At 40.4% G+C, this 21,596-nt stretch overlaps 1 protein-coding gene across 3 annotated transcripts in view; it reads right to left on the bottom strand.

Moving 5' to 3' along the window:
• Positions 1–21,596, bottom strand: part of man2a1 (mannosidase, alpha, class 2A, member 1) — a 169,654-nt gene that overhangs the window by 72,032 nt on the left and 76,026 nt on the right. For all 3 annotated transcript variants that reach the window (XM_069892624.1, XM_069892634.1, XM_069892644.1), the window contains 5 exons: positions 18,127–18,312; positions 15,057–15,171; positions 14,110–14,177; positions 12,250–12,415; positions 4,193–4,423 (listed from right to left, as the gene is read on the bottom strand). In XM_069892624.1, the coding sequence (XP_069748725.1) occupies positions 4,193–4,423; positions 12,250–12,415; positions 14,110–14,177; positions 15,057–15,171; positions 18,127–18,312 (766 nt within the window). The remainder of the gene's footprint in view (positions 1–4,192; positions 4,424–12,249; positions 12,416–14,109; positions 14,178–15,056; positions 15,172–18,126; positions 18,313–21,596) is intronic.

The raw sequence follows: 21,596 nt of genomic DNA, 5'->3' as shown, positions 1-21,596 counted from the left end.
ATTTTGAAATATTATCTATATAATTTAATTATGTTTTTCCTCATCCCAATTCCTTTACGAGTTTCAATTACATAGGGTCCTCTAAAATGTTCTAGCTATTTTGAAGTTTCTCCAAGCAACATTACGCTAACAAATGTTTCATATTCAGCTGAAAAATAACAGGTAAACCACTCAATGGTGAGATTATACAGCTGCTGTGACTGAAATGCAGCATCTAATAGTACACAGTTAGAGGTTTCACTCATGTAAAACAGATAATGTAAAGAGTGCAGATATTAGATATTCATATCTAATTGAATTTAGAAGGTATGCCCAGCTGCAATTTTTCTAGGGATATTACTCCCAAAGTATTTTGGCAGCTAGACAATACCAAATCCTTTTTCTTATATTTTGCCAAGTCAGAAAGAAAAGAAAACAAGGGGACCATCCAGATGGTGGCATACATAATAAATATATTTTCTTTTAGGTGGTAGAAATTGGCTACTTTGGCGGCAACATCAAATAAATCTTGGAGGTTAATTGCAATTCATCTTGTAGATGGCACAGTCTCTGGTGAGTAAATTCAGGATGCGAGATAGAACACCAGCAAAGTAACCAAAACAAATCTGCAGATGCTGGGGTCCAGTGCATTACACAAAAGTGCTGAAGACACGCCATGCAGTATCCATAGGAAGAAGAGGGCAGTCGATGTTTTGGGCCTAGGAACTTCATCAAGAAGTTGAAAATCAGGCAGTTGCCTCAATTAAAAGGTGGGGTGGGAGGGAAGGGAAGAGGAGGAATACAGGTTAACAAGTAAGAATTAACAGATGGATACAAGTGGGGGCTTATACTGACATGTCTGTCCATTGCCGCATACTGCCAAGTTGAGGCCATCTCCACATTGAATAAACAACATTGCATATTCTGCCTTGGCATTCTCCAGCCAGACAGCATCAATATTAACCTCCAAATTCTGTAAACCCCCATCCTCATGTCTCACTTTTTCCTTCATCCCTGTCTGCCTTCCCTTCCTTCTCCTATCAAAGAGCTGTCTTTCTTAGCCTCGTGCCTTTCCTCTCATCACCTCAGCTTCTTTCCCTTCTACCCTCCCACCCATATCCACCTGCTATCTATTACCTATTAGCCTGTGATCTTTTCCCTCCTCCTTTTCACCCCTCCTCCAACCTTTTTATTCAGGTGTTTGCATGATTTAAGATTTCAGGCCTGAAATGTCGACTATCTTTTACTTTTACTAGGAAGCTAGAGAAAAAGGCAGATACACGCCAGCTATGGCAGGGAGTGCAGGCCATTACAGCCTACAAAGTTGGGGGGGGGGGGGGGGGGGAAGAGAGGAAACACTGTGATGCTAGTGAAGTGGTGAACAACTTCTATGTCCGCTTTGAGGAGCACCCAGCAGGGTCGACGAGAATCCCTGCAAAGGCTGAGGACCCTGTAATATTTGTCAATGCAACTGATATCAGAACATTATTCATGAGGGTGAACCTCGCAAGGTGTCAGGCCCTGACAATGTACCTGGTAGGGTACTTAAAATCTGTGCCAACCAACTAGCCGGAATGTTCCTGGCTATTTTCAATCTCTCATTGCTGCAGTCAGAGGTTCCCACCTGCATCAATCATCCCGGTACCCAAGAAGGGCAGAGTGAGCTGCCTCAACGTCTATTACCCAGTAGCACAAACATCTACTGTGATGAAATGCTTGAAGAGGTTGGTCATGGTCAGAATTAATATGTACCTAAGAAAAGGACTGGACCCACTGCAATTCACCTGTTGTCACAATCGCTCCACAACAGATGCAATATCACTGGCTCTCCACTCGGCTCTGGATTGCCTTGAAAACAGCAACTCATACATATGGCTGCTCTTTATCAATTACAGCTCAGCCTTCAACAAAATTATTCCCACAGTGCTGGTCAACAAGCTCCAAAGCCTGGTCCTCTGCACCCACCTCTGCAACTGGATCCTTGACTTCCTCATCAGAAGGCCAGTTAGTACAAATTGGAAACAACTCCTCCTCATTGACTATCAACACAGGCTCACCCCAAGGATCCGTGCATAGCCCACTGCTCTACACCCATGACTGAGTGGCCAGGCACAATTCCAATGCCATCTACATAGTTGCCCACGACACCACAGTTGTCGGCAGAATCACAAACGGTAATGAGCAAGCATAGAGGAGGGAGATAGATCAGCTCGTTGAGTGGTGTCACACCAATGAGCTTGCCCTCAACATTAGCAAAACCAAGGAGACAATTGTGGACTTCAAGAGGAAGTCAGGGGAACACAATCCACTTTCTCCAACACTTTCGTGTACTGAACGTCAACAAGGTGAGTTGCTTTCTCACTCATGGTATTCCGTGTTTTTGAAACTACATTGATTTAAAGAAATACCATTTCATCAAAATTCCAAGTGATGCTTTTATTTGTTGGAAAGAATTTTAGTTACGAGGTTTTGCAGGAATTTAGTTATTTGCTGAATGATACCGTACCTCTGACAGTCTCTTGTACAAATAGTACTTTATAAGCTGAACAAGGAAAGTTTTGGTATAAACATTTTTTTTCCCCAGAGGTTGCATGTCCTACCATTAATCACCTTGTGGAGGTGGTTGAAAATAGTTATTGCCTAGCATGTGTGTGGCATGAATATTATTAACCATTTATCGGACCATGCCAGAATATTTTAAGTACCTATATTAGGGCAGATATTGATTTACATGCCAATCCAAGGGTAAAGTATCCTTCAGGAGAGGAATTTGATCTTGGAATAGCATTTCAGTCCAACCCATTTATTTAATTTGCTCTTTAAGTTGTGCCTTTTTCTTCCAATCAGTATATTTCATGATTGTAAATACATGGAAGAAAGATGTGTATTTATTTAATCCAACTATCTTATTTACATGATTCAAATCTATCTATTTAAAAACAAGGCAAGTTCTAACATCTAGTAACAGTTGGGTTGCAATGCCTGTCATTTAATTGTCAACCATGGCTTCTGTCATCACCTTTGTCTTTCGGTCTCATAGACGTGGGTTCAAGTCTCAACACATTGCATTTTGAGTAAAGAACTGAAGAGATACTAGTGGTATCCTGGCTATCTGTCAATCAGCTTCCCTACAATGAATGAAAATTTTTTTAAAAACATTGCAGATGCTAGGAATTTGAAATCATGAAACTTATTTCAAGTGACTGAAACATTTTCTGTTTTATTCTGCACAAATGCAGGCTTCCCTGCAGTACATTTCCAGCAGCTTCTGTTTTTAGTTTATATGGTCATCACAACAATCTGGTTTGTGGAATCCTGCTGTCTGCAAATTGGCTGCCATATATCCTCCAATGGAACATAACTATTTTTCAACAGTATTTAATTGGCTGTGAAGGATCCCATGATTTCATATGGCCAATGTTAATTTTCCAATTCATTCAGTAGTTCCATTTCATTGTAAGGTGAAACAAAGAAAGAAATGATGAGCTGAGTCCAAATTTACTTTCATGTTTCATTCCAAATTTAACTGGTTCAATTTAAACCATTATGCAATCTGAAGAACATGTTACACTTGGATTGATTATTGTTCTTCATCACTTGTCTGACTGATAGCTCTCTGCCCTCAATTAATACTCCTTGGTCAGTTTGGAAAGATATAAGCAACTGTTTGTTTGGGATTGCATTTGTATGAAGATTTCTTACAAACATTCACTTCCCTTCCAAAGTAATTAAGCTTCTGTGAAACTTTTTGACTAATGTTATACAAATGTTGAGCTTTGGAACTGATCTTAAACAAATTATACTCTAAACAGCTAAAACATGGAAAGGCTAATTGGCAGACAATATGAGAATTTATTCAGTGAGAATGATATCAATGCCAATTTAATAAAATAGTGTATAGCCTGGAAGCAAAGTGAAACTTGGTATGGCAGACCAAAGGAAAATACTGCATTATATGAACAACATAAAACAAAAATTAGTTTCAACAATAGAAAGTGTTTGGAAAAGGTTGCCTGAGTATCAATAACATATTTTAAAAATTTTAAGCTCCTAGCCTTAATGATATTCTGTTTTTTTTTCTTTATATCCAATTTGCAAATACAGAAAAAAAGAAAAGTGGTTATAGTGAGCCATTATTAAGTAATTGATTAATTTGGTGGTTGCTTAATGGGTTGTATACCAAGACAAAAGCAACATGTTGAGGAACCTTTACCTCCAAGAATCCTGTTATCCTTGAAAACCAAGCTTTCAAATTTGCATTTTCAACAGTGATGTCATCAGGTGAACTTTCCAACACACTGATCTTGAAAGGAGTATCAATGGTCATTTCCTCTCTTCTGTTCATGTACACAGTATAATCTGCCATCTTGGTTTTACTATCTTGAGTTTTCACTAATTGGTAAAGGCTCAATCCTAGGGCTGGTATCTGCGCCAGAAAGGAAACCTGTGGAATTGATAAAGAAAATATATCAAAAATAAACTTTACTTTTTCATCTATCAATATCATTATAGTGTAATGATTAAGATACTGAAGAAACAATCACAATTAATGAACCATTCAATTATTGACTTGTAATTTGGCTCAATAATGTTTATCAATAAAAGACATCCAGCATCTTTACTTGGTCTGGCCCTTAAATGTGATTTCCAACCCACCATTGTGGCTGACTTTTCATCGAATCAACTCAACAACTCCAGTCATATTTTTTATAGATTTCAGCCTGGTTTTAAGTCGTGTAGTTTGCATTAAGCATTGTTTGATAAACATGGCCCTAACCTGGGTGCTGGGTGCAAAACCATGGGTTAATCAGTCCTTGCATTCCAGCTCCAGAAGACATTGATATTGGATGGGGATATAGGTAGTTTATCAGGTTTTCTTTGAATGCACTGAAAATTTTGAGTGAAGACAAGATGTAATCTATCCAAAATGACCATAAAGCCTGTGAGACAAATGTTTCAAATACAACTCTGGCCTCTTCAAAATAGTGACATTTCCTTTCTCCAACCTCACAGCAACCCTAGCCCTACCATAATAGAAATATTCCCTTTGTTCTATCCTGTAGCTACTCTGGCTTTACCCTACCACAGATATTCTCCCTCATCTCCTCTAAAACAAACTTCCTTTCTCTATTTTGCACTTCTCACAAACCATATTTGAACAGAAAGGTTCACTGTTTCTGAAGGTACTGTCTCACCTACTTAAAATCACCTTCTTTTATAACTTATCTTTCTGAATATTTGCTTCTTATTCCCATGACTACGGCAGAAGGGGGAGGCTAAGAAGACAATCTCATCTAAGTTTCTCTTTCCTGATTCTCTGTTCCTTTTCCTCCATCACCCCACCCTCTTCCTTCTCCTGTCAGAGCTACCTCTCCTCTATCCCTTTTCAGCATTTTTTCCCACTCACATCCACCTATGGCCTCTTGCCTGTTTGTGCTCCTACCCCGCTCCTTTTTCCCTCCTCTCCTCCCTCCCCCCATCTTTTATTAAAGTGCCTCCCTGTTTTTTTTTTTGCTTTTACCTTGATGTAAGGGTCAGGCCCAAAACTTTGGTTATTCTTTATGTCCTATGGATGCAACCTGACCCGCTGAGTTTCTCTAGCACATTTGGGTATTGTACTCAACCCTAGCACCTAGAGACTTTCTTGTTTAACTATAAAGATGAGGAAGTTGGCAGGTTAATTGGTTGATGTAAATTGCCCCAAGCATGGAGATCTTGGGAGAATGTGGGAAGAAAAAAAAACATGGGATCAATGCAGGATGAGTGGACTGACAGGCCTGATTCCATGTTGCATCTCCCTATGATTCCATAAGAAGCCTTGCCTGAACAGTCATTTCTACTAGGTTCGAGACATTGCAGCTCAACTTAAGAATACAGTTGGAGATAATGGTGCTGCAGCCCAACAATCCTCAAGGCAACTTGCGATGTGACGTGTCAACTTCAGTAGAGGAGTAGGACCTCTACTGGGCACTAAGAAGATAGTCCACCTTCTGGAATGAGCACCAAGCAGGTTATATTAATATACATGGAGATAACAGGCTTGTTCCAGGATGTTTCTAATACTCTGAAATAGACTTTAATGTTTCTCACCAATAATAGCTTGTTGGAACCACCAGAGGCCAAAGGGGCTGAGATTTGGTGTACAAAGCTACCAAATTGGTTTGCAGCAGGTAGTCTGTGAACTCGCACGAGTAATAACCTCATTTGATCTCATTAATCGACCAATGGTGATACAATTCTTACATAATAATGTTGGAAGTATCCACAGCAGTAATTGACCATGAACTTGCATAAATACTGTAGCTACAAGTTCAAATCAGAGCCTGAGTTTCCTGCAGTGTGTCACACAACAAGGCTTTTTTTCTATCAGCGACATGGCACAAGTCAAGAGCAAAACAGAATACTCTCCACTTGAGTGGGCCAGGGTTAGAGTGGGGAGTTGAGGCTTTGGCTCAAGTGGCTTCGGCAAGAAGAGGCAGAGGTGGTAGTGCAGGAGTTAAGGTAAGAAAACCCTATAGAAGAACAAAAGAATTTTGCAAAAAGGCTCAGTTAAGGGCAGGTTTTTTTTTTTCTTTTTGAACTTCATAGACTGTGGAAATGACAGCCAGGTCAGGGATATGCTCCTCTTGTAGAATGTGGATAGTCAACAGTATCGCAGGCGACTTCATCTGTGAGAAGTGCATCCAGCTCCAGCTCCTTACAAACCACGATTGGGAACTGGAGCTGAAACTCAATAAACTCCAGATCGCTCGTGAGGCTGAGGGGGTGATAGGAGTTATAAACAGCAATCACACCTCATCACAAAAGTTCTCAGACAGGACGGACTAGAAGGCTCGTCAACTGAGGATATCTGGGTGGAAATGAGGAATGGGAAAGGTACAACCATATTAATGGCATTGTGTTATAGACCACTCAATAGTCAGCAAGAATTGAGGGAGCAAATCTGGAAAGAGAGAGCAGACGGCTGCAGCAAACATTGTGATTGTAGGAGATTTTAATTTTCCACATATTGACTGGGACTCCCATACTGTAAAAATGGATGGATGAGAGCTTGTTGAATGTGTTCAAGGAAGTTTTCTAAATCAATATATTGAGGTGCCAAATAGAGAAAGGGCAATTCTGGATCTTCTATTAGGGAACAGAACACAACAACCAATGGAAGTATATGTCAGGGAACATTTTGGATCTAGTGATCATAATGCCATTAATTTCAAGAAATGGATAATGTCACATCACGTTGAGATTCTCAAATGGAGAAAAGCCAATTTTAAGAAGTGAGAAAGACTCTAAAATGCGTAGAACAGGGGCAGCCAAACTGCAGCTCACAAACAAGCAGCTCTTTGACATGTAATGTGTGGCTCGTGGAAATAAATATGTTAGCTGGAGGAGCTATCAGCACTCCTGAACCTGCCCAGGACACTCCAAATTCCTTCAGCCAGACTAGAGTCCTGGGATGATCATAGACCGGGCTGTGTGACGAGGAGAGGGAAGGGGCACTGGAAGAACGATCCCTACAGAAGAGAGGAGTGAGCTGCGCATGCTGGTGTTGGTTTCTCCTCGCGCTGCCAACATAGGGTGTGCTGTAGGAGGGTCAGACAAAGCTCAGGGTCCTCTGCAGGGAGCAGCCACAGAGGTTGGGAAATAGAGGCTGGACCAGGAGAGCTCCAATGAGGAATGGCTTGCCCTAGAGGCAAAGTATATGTCCGTGCAATCACCCAGGGGGGAAGCAAAATTGAGGAAACTGGGAGAAGAGGCTGGAGGACATCCCCAATCAGGACGTCATCCAGATGCCAAGCCAGAACAGCTGGAACTGGCAACAGCAGTGAAGGCTCTGTCAGTGACCACGGGAAAGCCCTGCCCCCACCAGATTGAAGAGTCAGCACCAGGCAGCACAGAGGTTAGACGGCTCCATACCCCAAACTCCACTCCCAGCAGCTGCTCCTTCAATCCTGCTAGTGATCTGGAAGAGGGGAGTGGAGGGTAGGGTCAGGCAGGAGCAGAGCTGTGGGCCCGCTGGCCTCACCCTGCCCCAGAAGACAGATCACTACCCACATTGTGTGCTCAGCTGTAGACCCTGCAATGGTGCCAGTATCTGCAGAGACCAGTGGCAGCAAAGTTCCCGAAGACAACACATCAGAAACAAGAGTAGGAGTTGTCCATCCGGCCCTTCAAGCCTGCTCCCACATTCAGTGAGCTCACAGCTATCTTGCTGTGGACCCAGCTCCATCTTTCCCCCATAATCCTTAATTCCACTCCCTTGCAAAAATACATCTAATATATAATTAACGAGGCAGCCTCTATTGCTTCCTTGGGCAGAGATTTCCACAGAAAATGAGTCAGGATTTTGAAAATATTTTGTATGTATATGTGTACTTTTTGATTATTGAAACTAAATTTAAATTAAATTTAGACATACAGCATGATAACAGGCCACTTCAGACCACGAATCCCTGCCTCCCACTTTGCACCCAATTAATCTACATCCCCGGTACGTTTTGGGAGGAAACCAGAGCCCAAGGGGAAAACCCATGCAGACACGAGGAAAACATAAAAACTCCTTACAGACAGCCCGAGATTCAAACCCTGGTCCCTGTAAAGGTATTGTACTAACCGCTACACCAACCATGCCACCTCAATACAAATACATATGAGCAATTTAAAAACTACACACAAAAATAAATATTACATACATGTATTTCTTAATATTTATATAAACATTTTCCCATAAAATATGTACGCAAGAGTAAAAATGTGTTTTGTGATATTTTTTCATGTCTTGCGGCTCTTAAGTTTATTGTATATGGCTCTTACCTTAAGCAAGTTTGGCCACCCCAGCGAGAAAATGAAGTTGGAGAAATAATAATGGGAGAGGAGCTAAATTAATATTTTGCATCAGTCTTCACTGTAGAAGACATTAGCAGTGTTCCAAATGTTGGCGGGTATCTGGTAAGGGAAGTGAGTGCAGTTACTATTTCAAGGGAGAAGGTGCTCAGAAAGCTGAATGGTCTATGGATGAATAATTCTCCCAGACCAGGTGGATTGCACCCGCGAGTGCTGAAATAAGAATCAGTAGAAATTGTGGAGGCAATGGTAATGATCTTTTAGAAATAAACAGATCTGGGATGGTCCTGGAGGACTACAAAATTACAAATGTCAATCCACCATTCAAGAAGGGAGGGAGGCAGTTGAAAGTAAATGATACACCGGTTAGCCTGACATCAGTGGTTGGGAATACGTTGTAGTCGATTGTCAAGGATGAGGTTACAGAGTACGTGAAAGCACGTGGCAAGATAGGCCAGAGTCGGCGTCAGAACAAGTCTAATCGAGGGGGCATTAGGGTAAACACGGGGGTGGAAGGGAAACAATCTACCTGCCATGAACATGAACCTCTTCTGTGCACCTCTGTCACACTTCTCCCTCCCTCCGATGTACAAACATGCTGCTTGTATTGCGTGAAGACTAGTGATGCTAGTGCTGCAGGTGAGGGTGACACAATAACTAATTTCGGGGTGATGTCCACAAATGCCCCCCCACTCCCCGCCGACATGGTTTCCATCAGGGAAAATCTTGTTTGACAAACCTATTGGAATTATTTGAAGAAGGGACAAACAGGCTATATAAAGGAGATGCAGTGGATGTTGAGTGTTTGGATTTTCAGAAGGCCTTTGACAAGGTGCCGCACATGATGCTAACAAAAGCACATGGTATTACAGGAAACATATTCGTGTGGGTAGAACATTAGCAGGAAGCAGAGAGTCAGAAGATAGGGAAGTACAAGGATGTTTGGCTGCCAGTTGGTAGTGGTGCTCCACAGGGGTCAGTCTTGGAGCTGCTTCTTTTTATGTTGTATATTAATGATAGAGATTGTGGAATTAATAGGTTTGTGGCCAAGTTTGCAGATAATGCAAAGGCAGGTAGAGAAGCAGGTAGTGTTGAGGAAACAAGGAGGGTGCAGAAGGACTTAAGACTGATTAGAAAAGGTGGAAAAGTAGCAAATGAAATACAATTTTGGAAAGGGGACAGGCATCCAGTTTGATAGAGAAAATAAAAATAAAAATGGCAGAATATTTTCTGAATGGGGAGAAAAGTTGAAAATACCTAGATGAAGAGGACCTGAGAGTCATCGTGCAGGATACCCTGAAGGTAAACTTGCAGGATGAGATGGTGGTGAAGGAGGCAAATCAATGCTGGCATTCATTTCTAGAGCATGAGAATATAAGAGCAGGGATATGAGGTTGAGGCTTTATGAGGCACTGATGAGACCTCACTGGAAATATTGTGAGCAGTTTTGGACTCATTTAAATATTTTATTTGTATCAGTATTACTGGCACAGAGTTAATGTAAGTGAACCAAAGAAGCAGTGAGGTCATGGAATCTAATCCCCTTTCACACTGCCAACATTCCTAGGAAGGAGGTAAACTTATCAGGCATGTTGCACTCAGGAGCCTTTCCCATTGCACCATGATTTACCTGGTAAATCAGCAACCCAGTATTTTAAGGGTGGGTCCCGCCTCCAGTGGTGACAATGTAAGAGCAGGTTGTGCTTTCACACTGCCAGAAGTTGATTAGTGAGTTAACTTGGCTGGGCTCTGACACTTTCCCCGACCAAGTGTCAGAGCCCAGTTGAATTTAACTTGCCCAGCCGGGTTGGGACGTTTCACACTGTGCAATTACCCGGTTCAACCCACATGTAATCGGCAGTGTATGCATTATATAGATTAAAGAGGAGGTTCTTGCTGTCTGAAAGCAAATAAATGTGGATAAATCCCCAGGGATTGACAAGATATTTCCTCAGTCCTTGAGGGAGGATAGATTAGAAATTGCTGGGGCCCTGGCAGATATATTTATCATGATTGGACATTGGCTTTACAGGAGAAGCCAGAGTGGTAGTGGATGATTGTCTCTCTATCTGGAAGCCTGTGACTAGTGGTATGGCTCAAGGATTGCTGCTGGGTCCACTGTTGTTTGTCATCTGTATCAATGATCTGGATAATAATGTGATAACTTGAATCAGCAAGTTTACAAATGAGGAAGGGTTTTGGACCAGCTGGAAATATGGGCTACAAAATGGCATGTGGCATTTAATGCAGACTATGTGAGGTGTTCTACTCTGGAAGGACAAACCAAGGTAGGACATACAATGTAAATGGTAGGGTACTGAGGAGTGCATTAAAGCAGAGGGTCCTGGGAATACAGATGCATAATTTCCTGAAAGTGGTGTCACAGGTAGTAAAAAAAAGTTATGGCACATTGGCCTTCATAAATCAAAACACTGAGTATTGCAGTTGGGATGTTATGATGAAGTTGTATATATTGGTGAGAGCATGATGTGCAATTTTGGTCATCTAACTACAGGAAGGATATCAATAAGATTGAAAGAGTGCAGAGGATATTTATAAGGATGTGGCCTGGACTTCAAAAACTGTTACAGAGAAAGGTTAAACAGATTCGCACTTTATTCCCTTGAGCATAGAACAGTGAGAGGAGATTTGATAGAGGTATACAAAATTACAATGGGTGTAGATCGAGTAAATGCAAGCAAGCTTTTTCCATTGAGGTTAGGTGAGATTAAAAACTAGAGGACATGGGTTAAGGGTGAAAGGGGAAATGTTTAAAGTGAACATACAGGGGAGCTTTTTCATGGAGAGAATGGGGGAAGTGTGGAATAAGCTGCCATCTGGATTCATAAATGCAGGCTCAATTTTGTCATTTAAGAAAAATTTGGACAGGTCCATGGATGGGAGGGATATGGTCTGGGAGCAGGTCAGTAGGACTCAGCAGAAAAATAGTTGGTACAAACTAGAAGGGCCGAAGGGCTTGTTTCTGTGCTGTAGCATTCTATGGTTCTAAATGCTGGAAGGGTATGGGAGATAAAGACAGAGTAGTTGCTGAGATGTATCCATCATGGGAAATCTAGAACATTGAACCATAGATTCACAGTAGGTGGTGCTATTAATAGGAAGAAAGCCACCTTTTCTCAGAGGATCATGAATCTTTGGAACTCTCTATCCTAGATTGCTATAGGGGATGAATTACTGAATTATCAGTATTGGAGAGTCAAGAGTTATAAGGAATGGCAGGAAAGTAGAGATCAGATTAGCCAAGAATGGCAATGCAAATTGGAGTGGTCATATAATCAACTACTATTTCTGATATTCTGAATACATGGAAATGATAGGTATCAGAGAGGTCTAACGCACAAAAAAACTAATGATTTGAAAAAACTTTAATTAACTGTAGAGTATTAAAGCAGAGGAAATATAGCCCACCTGAAATATTTCTTTGGAAATTCTGTTGGATTTATCCCAAACTGCAGTAATTTGAGCCTCCACTTGCTGCCCTGAAGTAGTTAGCACACTTACTTTATATGAATTTACTTGCACTGTTACAATGGATACTCGGTCTTGATCTGTTGGATTATATACCACTAGATACCTGAAACAGAAACATTCTATTTCCATACAGCTACCATTCTTGCAACATATTAAAGGTACAAACACAAAAAAAATAACCTTGTTGCTGTTGTTTCAAAATGTATACAAGAATGAGTATTTGGTCAGATTTAATTCATACAAAATTTAAATATCAAAATCTGGAATCATTCTATCTTCCATGCTGAAGAACAAGATTTTCTATCAAAGGACACTTCACATAAGAGACCACAAGAGTGGCAGAGAGGATCATTGATGTGATCAACTGGATTGTTGTCTGAAGAGGGCTAGCAAAGTCATTAACCACCCCTACCACCACACACTCAGCATCTTCCTACGCCCATCAGGAAAGAGATCCAGAAGTATCAGAGCCAGACCTTAGATGTTGTGCTGACCCATATATTCATGCCTAAAAAAAAGAAACCCTCCCTATCCCGTAACCCTCTATTTTTCTTTCATCCATGTGTCTGTCTACGAGTCTCTTAAATGGCCCCAATGTTTCAGCCTCCACCACTATCCCTGGCAAGGCATTTCAGGCACCCACAATTCTCTAAGTAAAAAACTTATCCCTGGCATCTCCTCTTAACTCCCCTTAACTTTGTATATATTTTCTCTGGTGTTTGCTGATCCTGCCCTGGGAAACAGGTGCTGGCTGTCCACCCTATCTATGCCTCTCATAATCTTGTAGACCTCTATCAATTCTCTCATCTTTTATACTCCAAAATGAAAAGTTCCAGCTTTGCTAACCTTGCCTCATAAGATTTGTTTCCCAATCCAGGCAACATCCTGATAAATCTCATATGCATCCTCTCTATAGCTTCCACATCCTTCCTATCATGAGGTGACTAGAACTGAACACAATACTGTAAGGGCGGTCTTACCAGAGATTTGTAACATGACCTCTCTACTCCTGAACTCAATCCCCCTATTAATGAAGCTCAGCATCCCATAGGCCTTCTTAACTACCCTATCAATCTGTGTGGCGACCTTGAGGGATGTATGGATTTGAATCCCAAGGTCCCTCAGAACCACCAGGCTGTGAAACAGCTTCTTCACACGGGCAATAAGACTGCTGAACAACTGATGAACTGCTCCAGCAAATCCTCTGAGACTCTACTATTTATTTAATAATACATATTTATTTTTATATTTGTATACATGTACTGCATATGAATCGCTTATCTATATGTATGCAATGTCTGTTTGTGTGTTTACATGGTTTTGGACTGAGGACTGAACAACGTGGTTTTGTTCAGTCGTACTTAAACAAATGGATGATAATGAACTTTAACATAGCAAGCAGCCAGTTCATCAAAGCAAAATGTCATAAGTAACTTGTTTATTTTAATTTTTTTCTGAAATTAAATATTCTATCTTTGACTTATGCAGATATGTCAGCTTTGGTAGCATCTCATATTTGAGTCAGAAGTTTACTTTTAACTCCTACTCCAGAGAAATATTTGAATCATTATGATGCCTTCTCATAGGTGAGACACTAAAATAAGGACCTTTACCCTCAGTCAGGAGATAGGTTACATCTTGTTGAAGGGACATGTGGCTGCTTCTCTTTCGAAAATTCTGCAGTTGATGCAACTATCTAGCAGAAATGCTTAAATTCTTAAACTTACACTACAGATATGCAAATAAAACAATTCATGAATGTGTAAAAAATAAACACTTTTATACCATCACACAAACCTGGGTATTGAGCTCAATTCAATCGTTGTTCTTTCAGGTAAAGAGTCTTGTGTAGCTTGGTTATCATCCTGAATCAAACCAAAACATTCAACAAAAGTGGTTATATTTACTTAATACAATAACTTGCTTTAACTATGAGTTGGTAACTCTTAGCAAATAGTCAATATTCTCCTAGCACAACACTCACAAAAGCATTCCCTTTCTGCATTTGTTCCTCCTGCTGGGTCCAGCTCTGGATATCACATGGAAATACTCGATACATACAAGCTTTGTTTTTCTTGTTTTCATACCAGATACCTCAACAATTCACTTGGTATCATTGTCAAGAGATTGTGAAACTTTAAAATACCTAAAATCAGTCTGTGGTCAATTGCCAAAAACCCAAGTTCTGACAAAATAGCTTAAAGAAATAAAAAGATTAAGGAACCCACAATCAAGGTCTGAAAAGGATAATCTTAGGAATTGTTTTTATTAACTCACTGTCCCACCCTACTAAGAACCTTGCTTCATTTTGCCTCATCCAGATCAGTGATTCCTTAAAATACAATCCATAAAGCAATATATCTTTATACTGCAGAGACAAGAAAACATACACAAGTACAAGGGAAGTGCGCAAGTACTTTGTACTTTTGGGATGTAGCCATTACTGATGACATCTTTTATCAAGTGAAGGATGTGCTTGTCCATCTCTGCAATCGGCATTTCTTTTTCTTTCAAATTAAAAAAGTGTTTCTTTGTTATTTAAAAAGGATTAAAATCTACATAGTGGAGACAGCTGTTACTTTTAACACAATATAATCTAAAGAGTAGGTTCCCTTTCCCAAAAGACAGTGAGATTATACAAAAATTGGTGGTTTTCAATGGCAGTCTTTGGCTCAAACTAACCCATAATTTTTTTTTTAATTGCCAAGATAGTCATAAATTCTATAAAATGTAGAAAGTCTCACCATTTGAAGAAAGGGTATTGAAGGGTTGTGTTTGTAATTTTCTTTGTCTTTTAATGTTAGAAAATGTGCTGAGTCACCAATCACTCTTTTCAAGTTCATGATTGAATGAAACAGTCTGTAAGATAAAGCATTTTAAGAACATTGCAATATTGTTTTTTATTAGACTATATTGAAACTTGCTAGCTCCTTTTCCCGAGCAAACATTTTCAATATGTGGACATTCTAGAAATGTTTGACCATAGATTATGACATTTCAGTTCTTAAATTTATTCACGGCCAATACAGCATGGAACTCAGACAATGTCCAAGTTGTGCTTTATTTTTGACTTTTAGAATCCATACAGTATCCAATGAGTCATTGTCACTTGTAGTTGAACAACTTCCTCTTTTGCCAAACCTTACTCTTGCAATAATGTTGGAAATATATCACCTCAATACAAAATGCAATTGCTTCCTTGGAAAGGAAGGTAATAGATCTGGTATAGTGCCATTCACAATCCTTTATGACACCTCCAAGGTACTTTTCAAACAAAAAACTGCATTTGAAAATTAATTTGATGTTTAAATTTCAGGAATTCAACAGCCAAACAGCACACATCAAGCTTCCACTGAGAGAAAAACAGATTATCTGTTTTTAGAGATACAGGGTGAGTGAATAACATTAGCCAAGACACCTGGGCTAACTCTTTGGTTATTCTTCGAAATAGTGCCATAGCTGAGGCCTTGGAATTCGATTAAATTAGCAACTACTCCACATGGCTGTCTCCCCTATGTGGTGAGATTTCCATCAGAGCAGAGAAGCCAAAGATTTGAATAGTTTGGTAAGACGGTAATGTTTTCATTTCAGACTGACAGCATCCACCCAGTGGTATATTTTAGAATCATGAGTTTCTAAAATCATGTAGCAGTTTACTAATGAGATCAATTGAAGGAATTGCATGATACAAATCAGTCTTAATAAAAGCAGTAACAAAATGATCAGGTTGATGTGAAATCCCATCTAATGCACAAATAGCCTGATGGAAGAAAAAGAACCAAACATTAAGATGCACCTCTAGACCAGTAGGTATCCCTACTGATTCTTAAATGCCCTATGGATTTATATGATTCTACTGCATGGAAACTGGTCCCTTTGGCCCAATTTTTCCATGTTAATCAAGCTAGTCCCTTGTTTTCACCTCATATTCATTCCTTTAAACCTTTCCCATCCACATACTTGTTTAAGACGTTAAGATTGTCTTGCTTCCACCACACATTCTTTGATTTTTTTAAAAATTTAAACTTATAGCATGGTAATAGGCCGTTCCAGCTCACAAACCCACACCAGACAAATACCTCAATTAAACTACAAACCCTTTTACATTTTGAAAAGTGGGAGGAAACCCAAGCAGACACGGGAGGAACATATAAACTCCTTACAGACCGATTCAAAGCCAGGTCGCTGGCAGTGTAATAGCATTACGCTGACCGTTACATTAACCCTGCCGCCCTTTGTCAGCCAATTCCATTATACCTGCCTCCCTCTGTGAGAAGAATGGGCCTCTCACGTTCCCTTTTAAATTTTTTCCTGCTCACTTTTAATCTATGGTTTTAGATTTCCCCACCTTGGGCCAAAGGCCCATAACTATTTACCTTATCTATGGCCCTCATTATTTTATAAACCACTGTAAAGTACCCTCTTAGCCTGTAGGGACAAAGGTCCTAGTCTACCTAGCCACTCTTCATATCCCCCCACCCAGTAACATTGAGAGTCTTTTCTGCACCCTTTCCAGCTTGATGTCTTTTCTATACCTGCTGACCAAAACTATGCACAGTAATCCAAGTGCATTCTCACCATATCTAGTACAGCTGTATATCTCTGCTCCTGTACTCAGTGCCCTGACCAATTAAGGCAAGCGTGCCAAAACATCTTCCTTACCATCCTGTCCACCTGAATTGCCACTTTCAGGAAACTTTGCATCTCTCCCTTTAAGTCTGCTTTTTCACTATAACAGTCACCAGGGCCCTACTTCAGAGGGTTATAGAGGCTAAATAATATGACGTTTTTTTTATGGAAGGTAAATACATTTTTGAAAGATTGAGGAATTGGAGGCTGTCATAGAAGAAAGAAGTGAGGTTTGGGGCAGTTCTCAATTGTAGGGCAGGCTTAAGAGGCTGAGTTTGCCCACTCCTGCTCCTATTTCTTCAATCTGAAGGATTGCTTTGTCTTGGATGGCATTGAGTGACGTGAATATTGTAGAAGCTGTACTCATCAAGACGTTGAATGTGTTTCATCATGCTTATGAAACGCCCCTCATGTCAAGGTTGATGTGTCCCTCATGTCAAGTCAGCCACTGCATGATACAGACACCCTGATGTTCTCTGACAGACATTAACAAGATCTGTATACCGGTGTCTGAGGCTGTCGTTTGTAAATCTCAGGACCTGCACCAGATTCACCTTGATTCAGTTATCGACTACTCAAGTTTCGGGAACTTGCAGCAATAATTCAGGTTTTAATAAATATCATGTAGATGCAGACAATAACTTCTCTTTCTTCAGAAGACCACAAGAGACAGGAGTCAAAATAGGATATTCAGCCCATCAAGTCACCCGCCATTCAATCATAAGCTGATCCCCTTTTCCACTCATTCTCTCTGCACAGCCTTCTCCCCATAACCTTTACTCTCCTGGCTAATCAAAAACCGATCAATCTCTGCCTTAAATACATTCAGTGACTTGTCCTCCATAACCAGCTGTGACGACAAATTGCACAGATTCACCACCCTCTGGCTGAAGAAATTCCTCCACGTTTCTGTTCTAAAAGGCCACCCTTCAATCCTGAAAGGTTTAAAATGTGAACATAAATTACAACAATGAAATAAATGTGAAAATTATTCTTATCAAGGCCATAGAGCAAACAGAGTGTTTCAATTACATTTCCTCTTCCTATTTGATCCCTTAAAATAGAAATTGAAAATATTAGATACATGCATAACAATTTATCAGATAAAATTATTGTAAAGATTAAAGTAAAACATTGAATATAGAGGAAGGTAAGTTAAAAAGTATCCTACAAGCTAATATTCACCTGGTCCCATAGTCCACCACAACCCACTCTTTGGAAGTTCCAGTAATTGCATCATGATGTTGGAACAGGCCAAGGTTTCGTCTTGCTTCAACCAGCAGTTTATAATCTTCAGATGAAGGGAACACTGACAATTTATTTGATTTATTAGCACTTGCCAATGCTATAGAGTAAAGGATTTCTGCAGCCCTACACATGAAAGACAAACACATGAAAAATACATAACTCGTTTAGATTCTTGACGGCCAAGTGTTTCTTTATAATGCAATAAATGTCCAGCATATTATTTAAAATTAAAGTCCATCAGCCAATACAGTATGTTTCTGATTATCTAAAAAGCTTGGGACTAGACGTTCTTTGGTAGCGCCTTTGGAAGACTACACAAGAGTCTGGAAAAACAACCAACTGAAAAACCTCACAAAGATTAGCGAACACAGAGCCGTTGTCATACCCACACTCCTGATCGGCTCCAAATCATGGGTCCTCTACCGGCATCACCTACGGCTCCTAGAACGCTTCCACCAGCGTTGTCTCCGCTCCATCCTCAACATTCATTGGAGCGACTTCATCCCTAACATCGAAGTACTCGAGATGACAGAGGCCGACAGCATCGAATCCACGCTGCTGAAGATCCAACTGCGCTGGGTAGGTCACGTCTCCAGAATGGAGGACCATCACCTTCCCAAGATCGTGTTATATGGCGAGCTCTCCACTGGCCATCATGTCAGAGGTGCACCAAAGAAGAGGTACAAGGACTGCCTAAAGAAATCTCTTGGTGCCTGCCACATTGACCACCGCCAGTGGGCTGATATCGCCTCAAACCGTGCATCTTGGCGCCTCGCAGTTCGGCGGGCAGCAACCTCCTTTGAAGAAGACCGCAGAGCCCACCTCACTGACAAAAGACAAAGGAGGAAAAACCCAACACCCAACCCCAACCAACCAATTTTCCCCTGCAGCCGCTGCAACCATGTCTGCCTGTCCCGCATCGGACTTGTCAGCCACAAACGAGCCTGCAGCTGACGTGGACATTACCCCTCCATGAATCTTCATCCGCGAAGCCAAGCCAAAGAGAAGAGAAAAGAAAAGAGGATTTTTCAGATTACTGAATATTGGCTTTAAGCAGCCCAGTAGCATCAGCAGAATATTTGTACCAGTGGTTAAACAACCACAAAAAACAGAAGGCTTTTCAAGAACAATGTTTAATTTTTACCCAAGAACAATGTGATTTCTGCTTACAAAATAATATAAATGCAGCAACAAACACTAGAAATTCTCGGCGGCTTTTTCAAATGTTTCGTCCAGTGTCATCTGCCTCATTAAGAATGGTTTTTGTCTTAGCAGTCTGTCTTTGATTTTATACACTGACATGATTTCGTTATGAATGCATGCGGCTCGAGTGCATCACAATGTGGTCTATAGGCACTTTTTCTGCAGTGTCAACCAAGTCTTCTTCTTCACACTCACCTCGATGCACAACAATTTCAGCTATTTCACTATTAGTCAGTGAATGAACAACTGGAGCATCATTATCGATGTTAAAAACTTCTTCAATATCATCTTCCAGCTTACTGATGGACTCTGAATGTATATTTTTAATGCACATTTTTTTCCTCACCTGATACATGGAATCATTCAAAATTAACATCTTCTTCATCAAGGAACATAGTTGCAGGCCAGGTATTTGTTCCAGGTATATATATATACTGTGTCTTTAGTCACTTTGTTCCGAGTGTTGGCAGCAGCAAAAGTGACATCCTTTGAGGTAAACTCCTTTTCTAAACCCGCCACACCCAAGCCTCTGTTCACTGTTGTTCAAGAAAGTGTATTCACTCTTCATTGATCAAAGGATACTTTGGTCACATGGCTGAATTAAGGAAGTCACATTTTGGGGAAGGTTCATGACGTGAACATTATCTTTGATGAGATTTTCAGTGGGGAATGAGCAGAACAGTTGCTGAGGAATAAAATAATCCTGCAGTTGTCATCCAGTCCAGCTTCCCTGCAGTGAGCACGATCCGTTGGCACAAAATGTTTATTAAATCAATCAGAAAAGATATTCCTGGTGACTCATGCCTTTCTGTTTGCATAATATTGGACAGGTAAGAAATTCACTCCTTTAAAACAACAAGGACACAAGCTTTTGCCTATCACAGCAAGCTTATACATATGCGTGCCAACTGCATTAAACATCCCAGCAGTTATTCTGTCCTTGGTATCCTTAATTCCTGTAGAGGCTGTCGTCTCATCACCGTAACCAGTGTACTTCTGAGGCAATAATACCAAAACAGTGATGTTTCATCAGTTGTTCTGGTGCCAGATTTTCATCAGTGATGGTCTTGGCAAACTTGTCAATGAATTTCTCCGCTGCTTCATGATCAGTAGATGCTTTTTTGCCATTAATCTTTAACTTTTTAATGCCATGTCTTTTCTTAAATTGATTCAACCAGCCTGCTGGATATTCACAGCTCCCTTCAATTTTCAGATCATCATGAAAGAGCTTTTCTTGTTTCATGATCAGCAAACCATTAAGTGGCGCGGGTTCTCTGGGTCACCTTTGGATCCACTCCATCAAAACGCACTCGAGTTCTTAATTTTTACCTTTATGCCATGTTTTTCTATCTTTCGTCAACTTCTGTTCATCACTTTCAGAAAAGAACTTCCAACAGTTTATCCTTCTCTTTCTTCAGGTCATAGATTGTGGTCATTCCAGCACCATACTCTTCTGTTAGACATTTCACGCATACACCACTGTCCAGTTTTGTCAGCAGCTTGACTTTCTGTTCCATACACAACCATACTGGTAATCTCTTCCTCCTTTTCTTTTCACTGACATTGACAGTGCTAGCTGCAGACCTTTACGCCATTGTACAATAAACGAGAGCTCTGCTGGATTCAAAATGGCACCAACAATGCGTCAGAGCCTCACATCAGCACATCGGGTGGAAAAAAAATTTTCAACGTGTTGCCACCAAAAAAAAAGTTCTGATAACTGAACTTTTCTGTTATCTAATTTTCGGATAATTGGAAATGCACTGTACTTGTTTACATTGTGGGGAATTTGACAAAATTATTGTCCAAATAAAAATCAAAGGATATGATTTACTACTATTTTAATTTAAAATACTAAATATATAGTAGAATTCCAAAGATTATGTTGATAACTTCACATGCATTTAAAATTCTGATAATTCAACAAGCTCAGGATTTTGGAAGCCCTGGACTGGTGGATTTTCTGAATTACTGGATGTGATTTTAATTAATATTCCAATGCACTTCTAATTTTTTTCCCCAACTGTCAGACAGCAGAACAAATTTTCTCCAAATGAACCCTGCACGGTATAAGGGAGAGCAGTACTCAGCAGTAATTACTCGAAAAGGAACACAGTAATTGGGACCCTGTAGAGTTGAAAGGGAGAATGGGAACCAGGGCCCTGATGAGTTCAAAGGGAATGAAAGAACTAGGGCCCCAGCGA

The sequence above is a fragment of the Narcine bancroftii genome, chromosome 1 (assembly GCF_036971445.1).
Source record: "Narcine bancroftii isolate sNarBan1 chromosome 1, sNarBan1.hap1, whole genome shotgun sequence".
NCBI classification, from domain to species: domain Eukaryota; kingdom Metazoa; phylum Chordata; class Chondrichthyes; order Torpediniformes; family Narcinidae; genus Narcine; species Narcine bancroftii.
The sequence above is the reverse complement of the archived record's forward strand: the minus strand, read 5'-3'. Positions and strand labels throughout refer to the sequence as shown.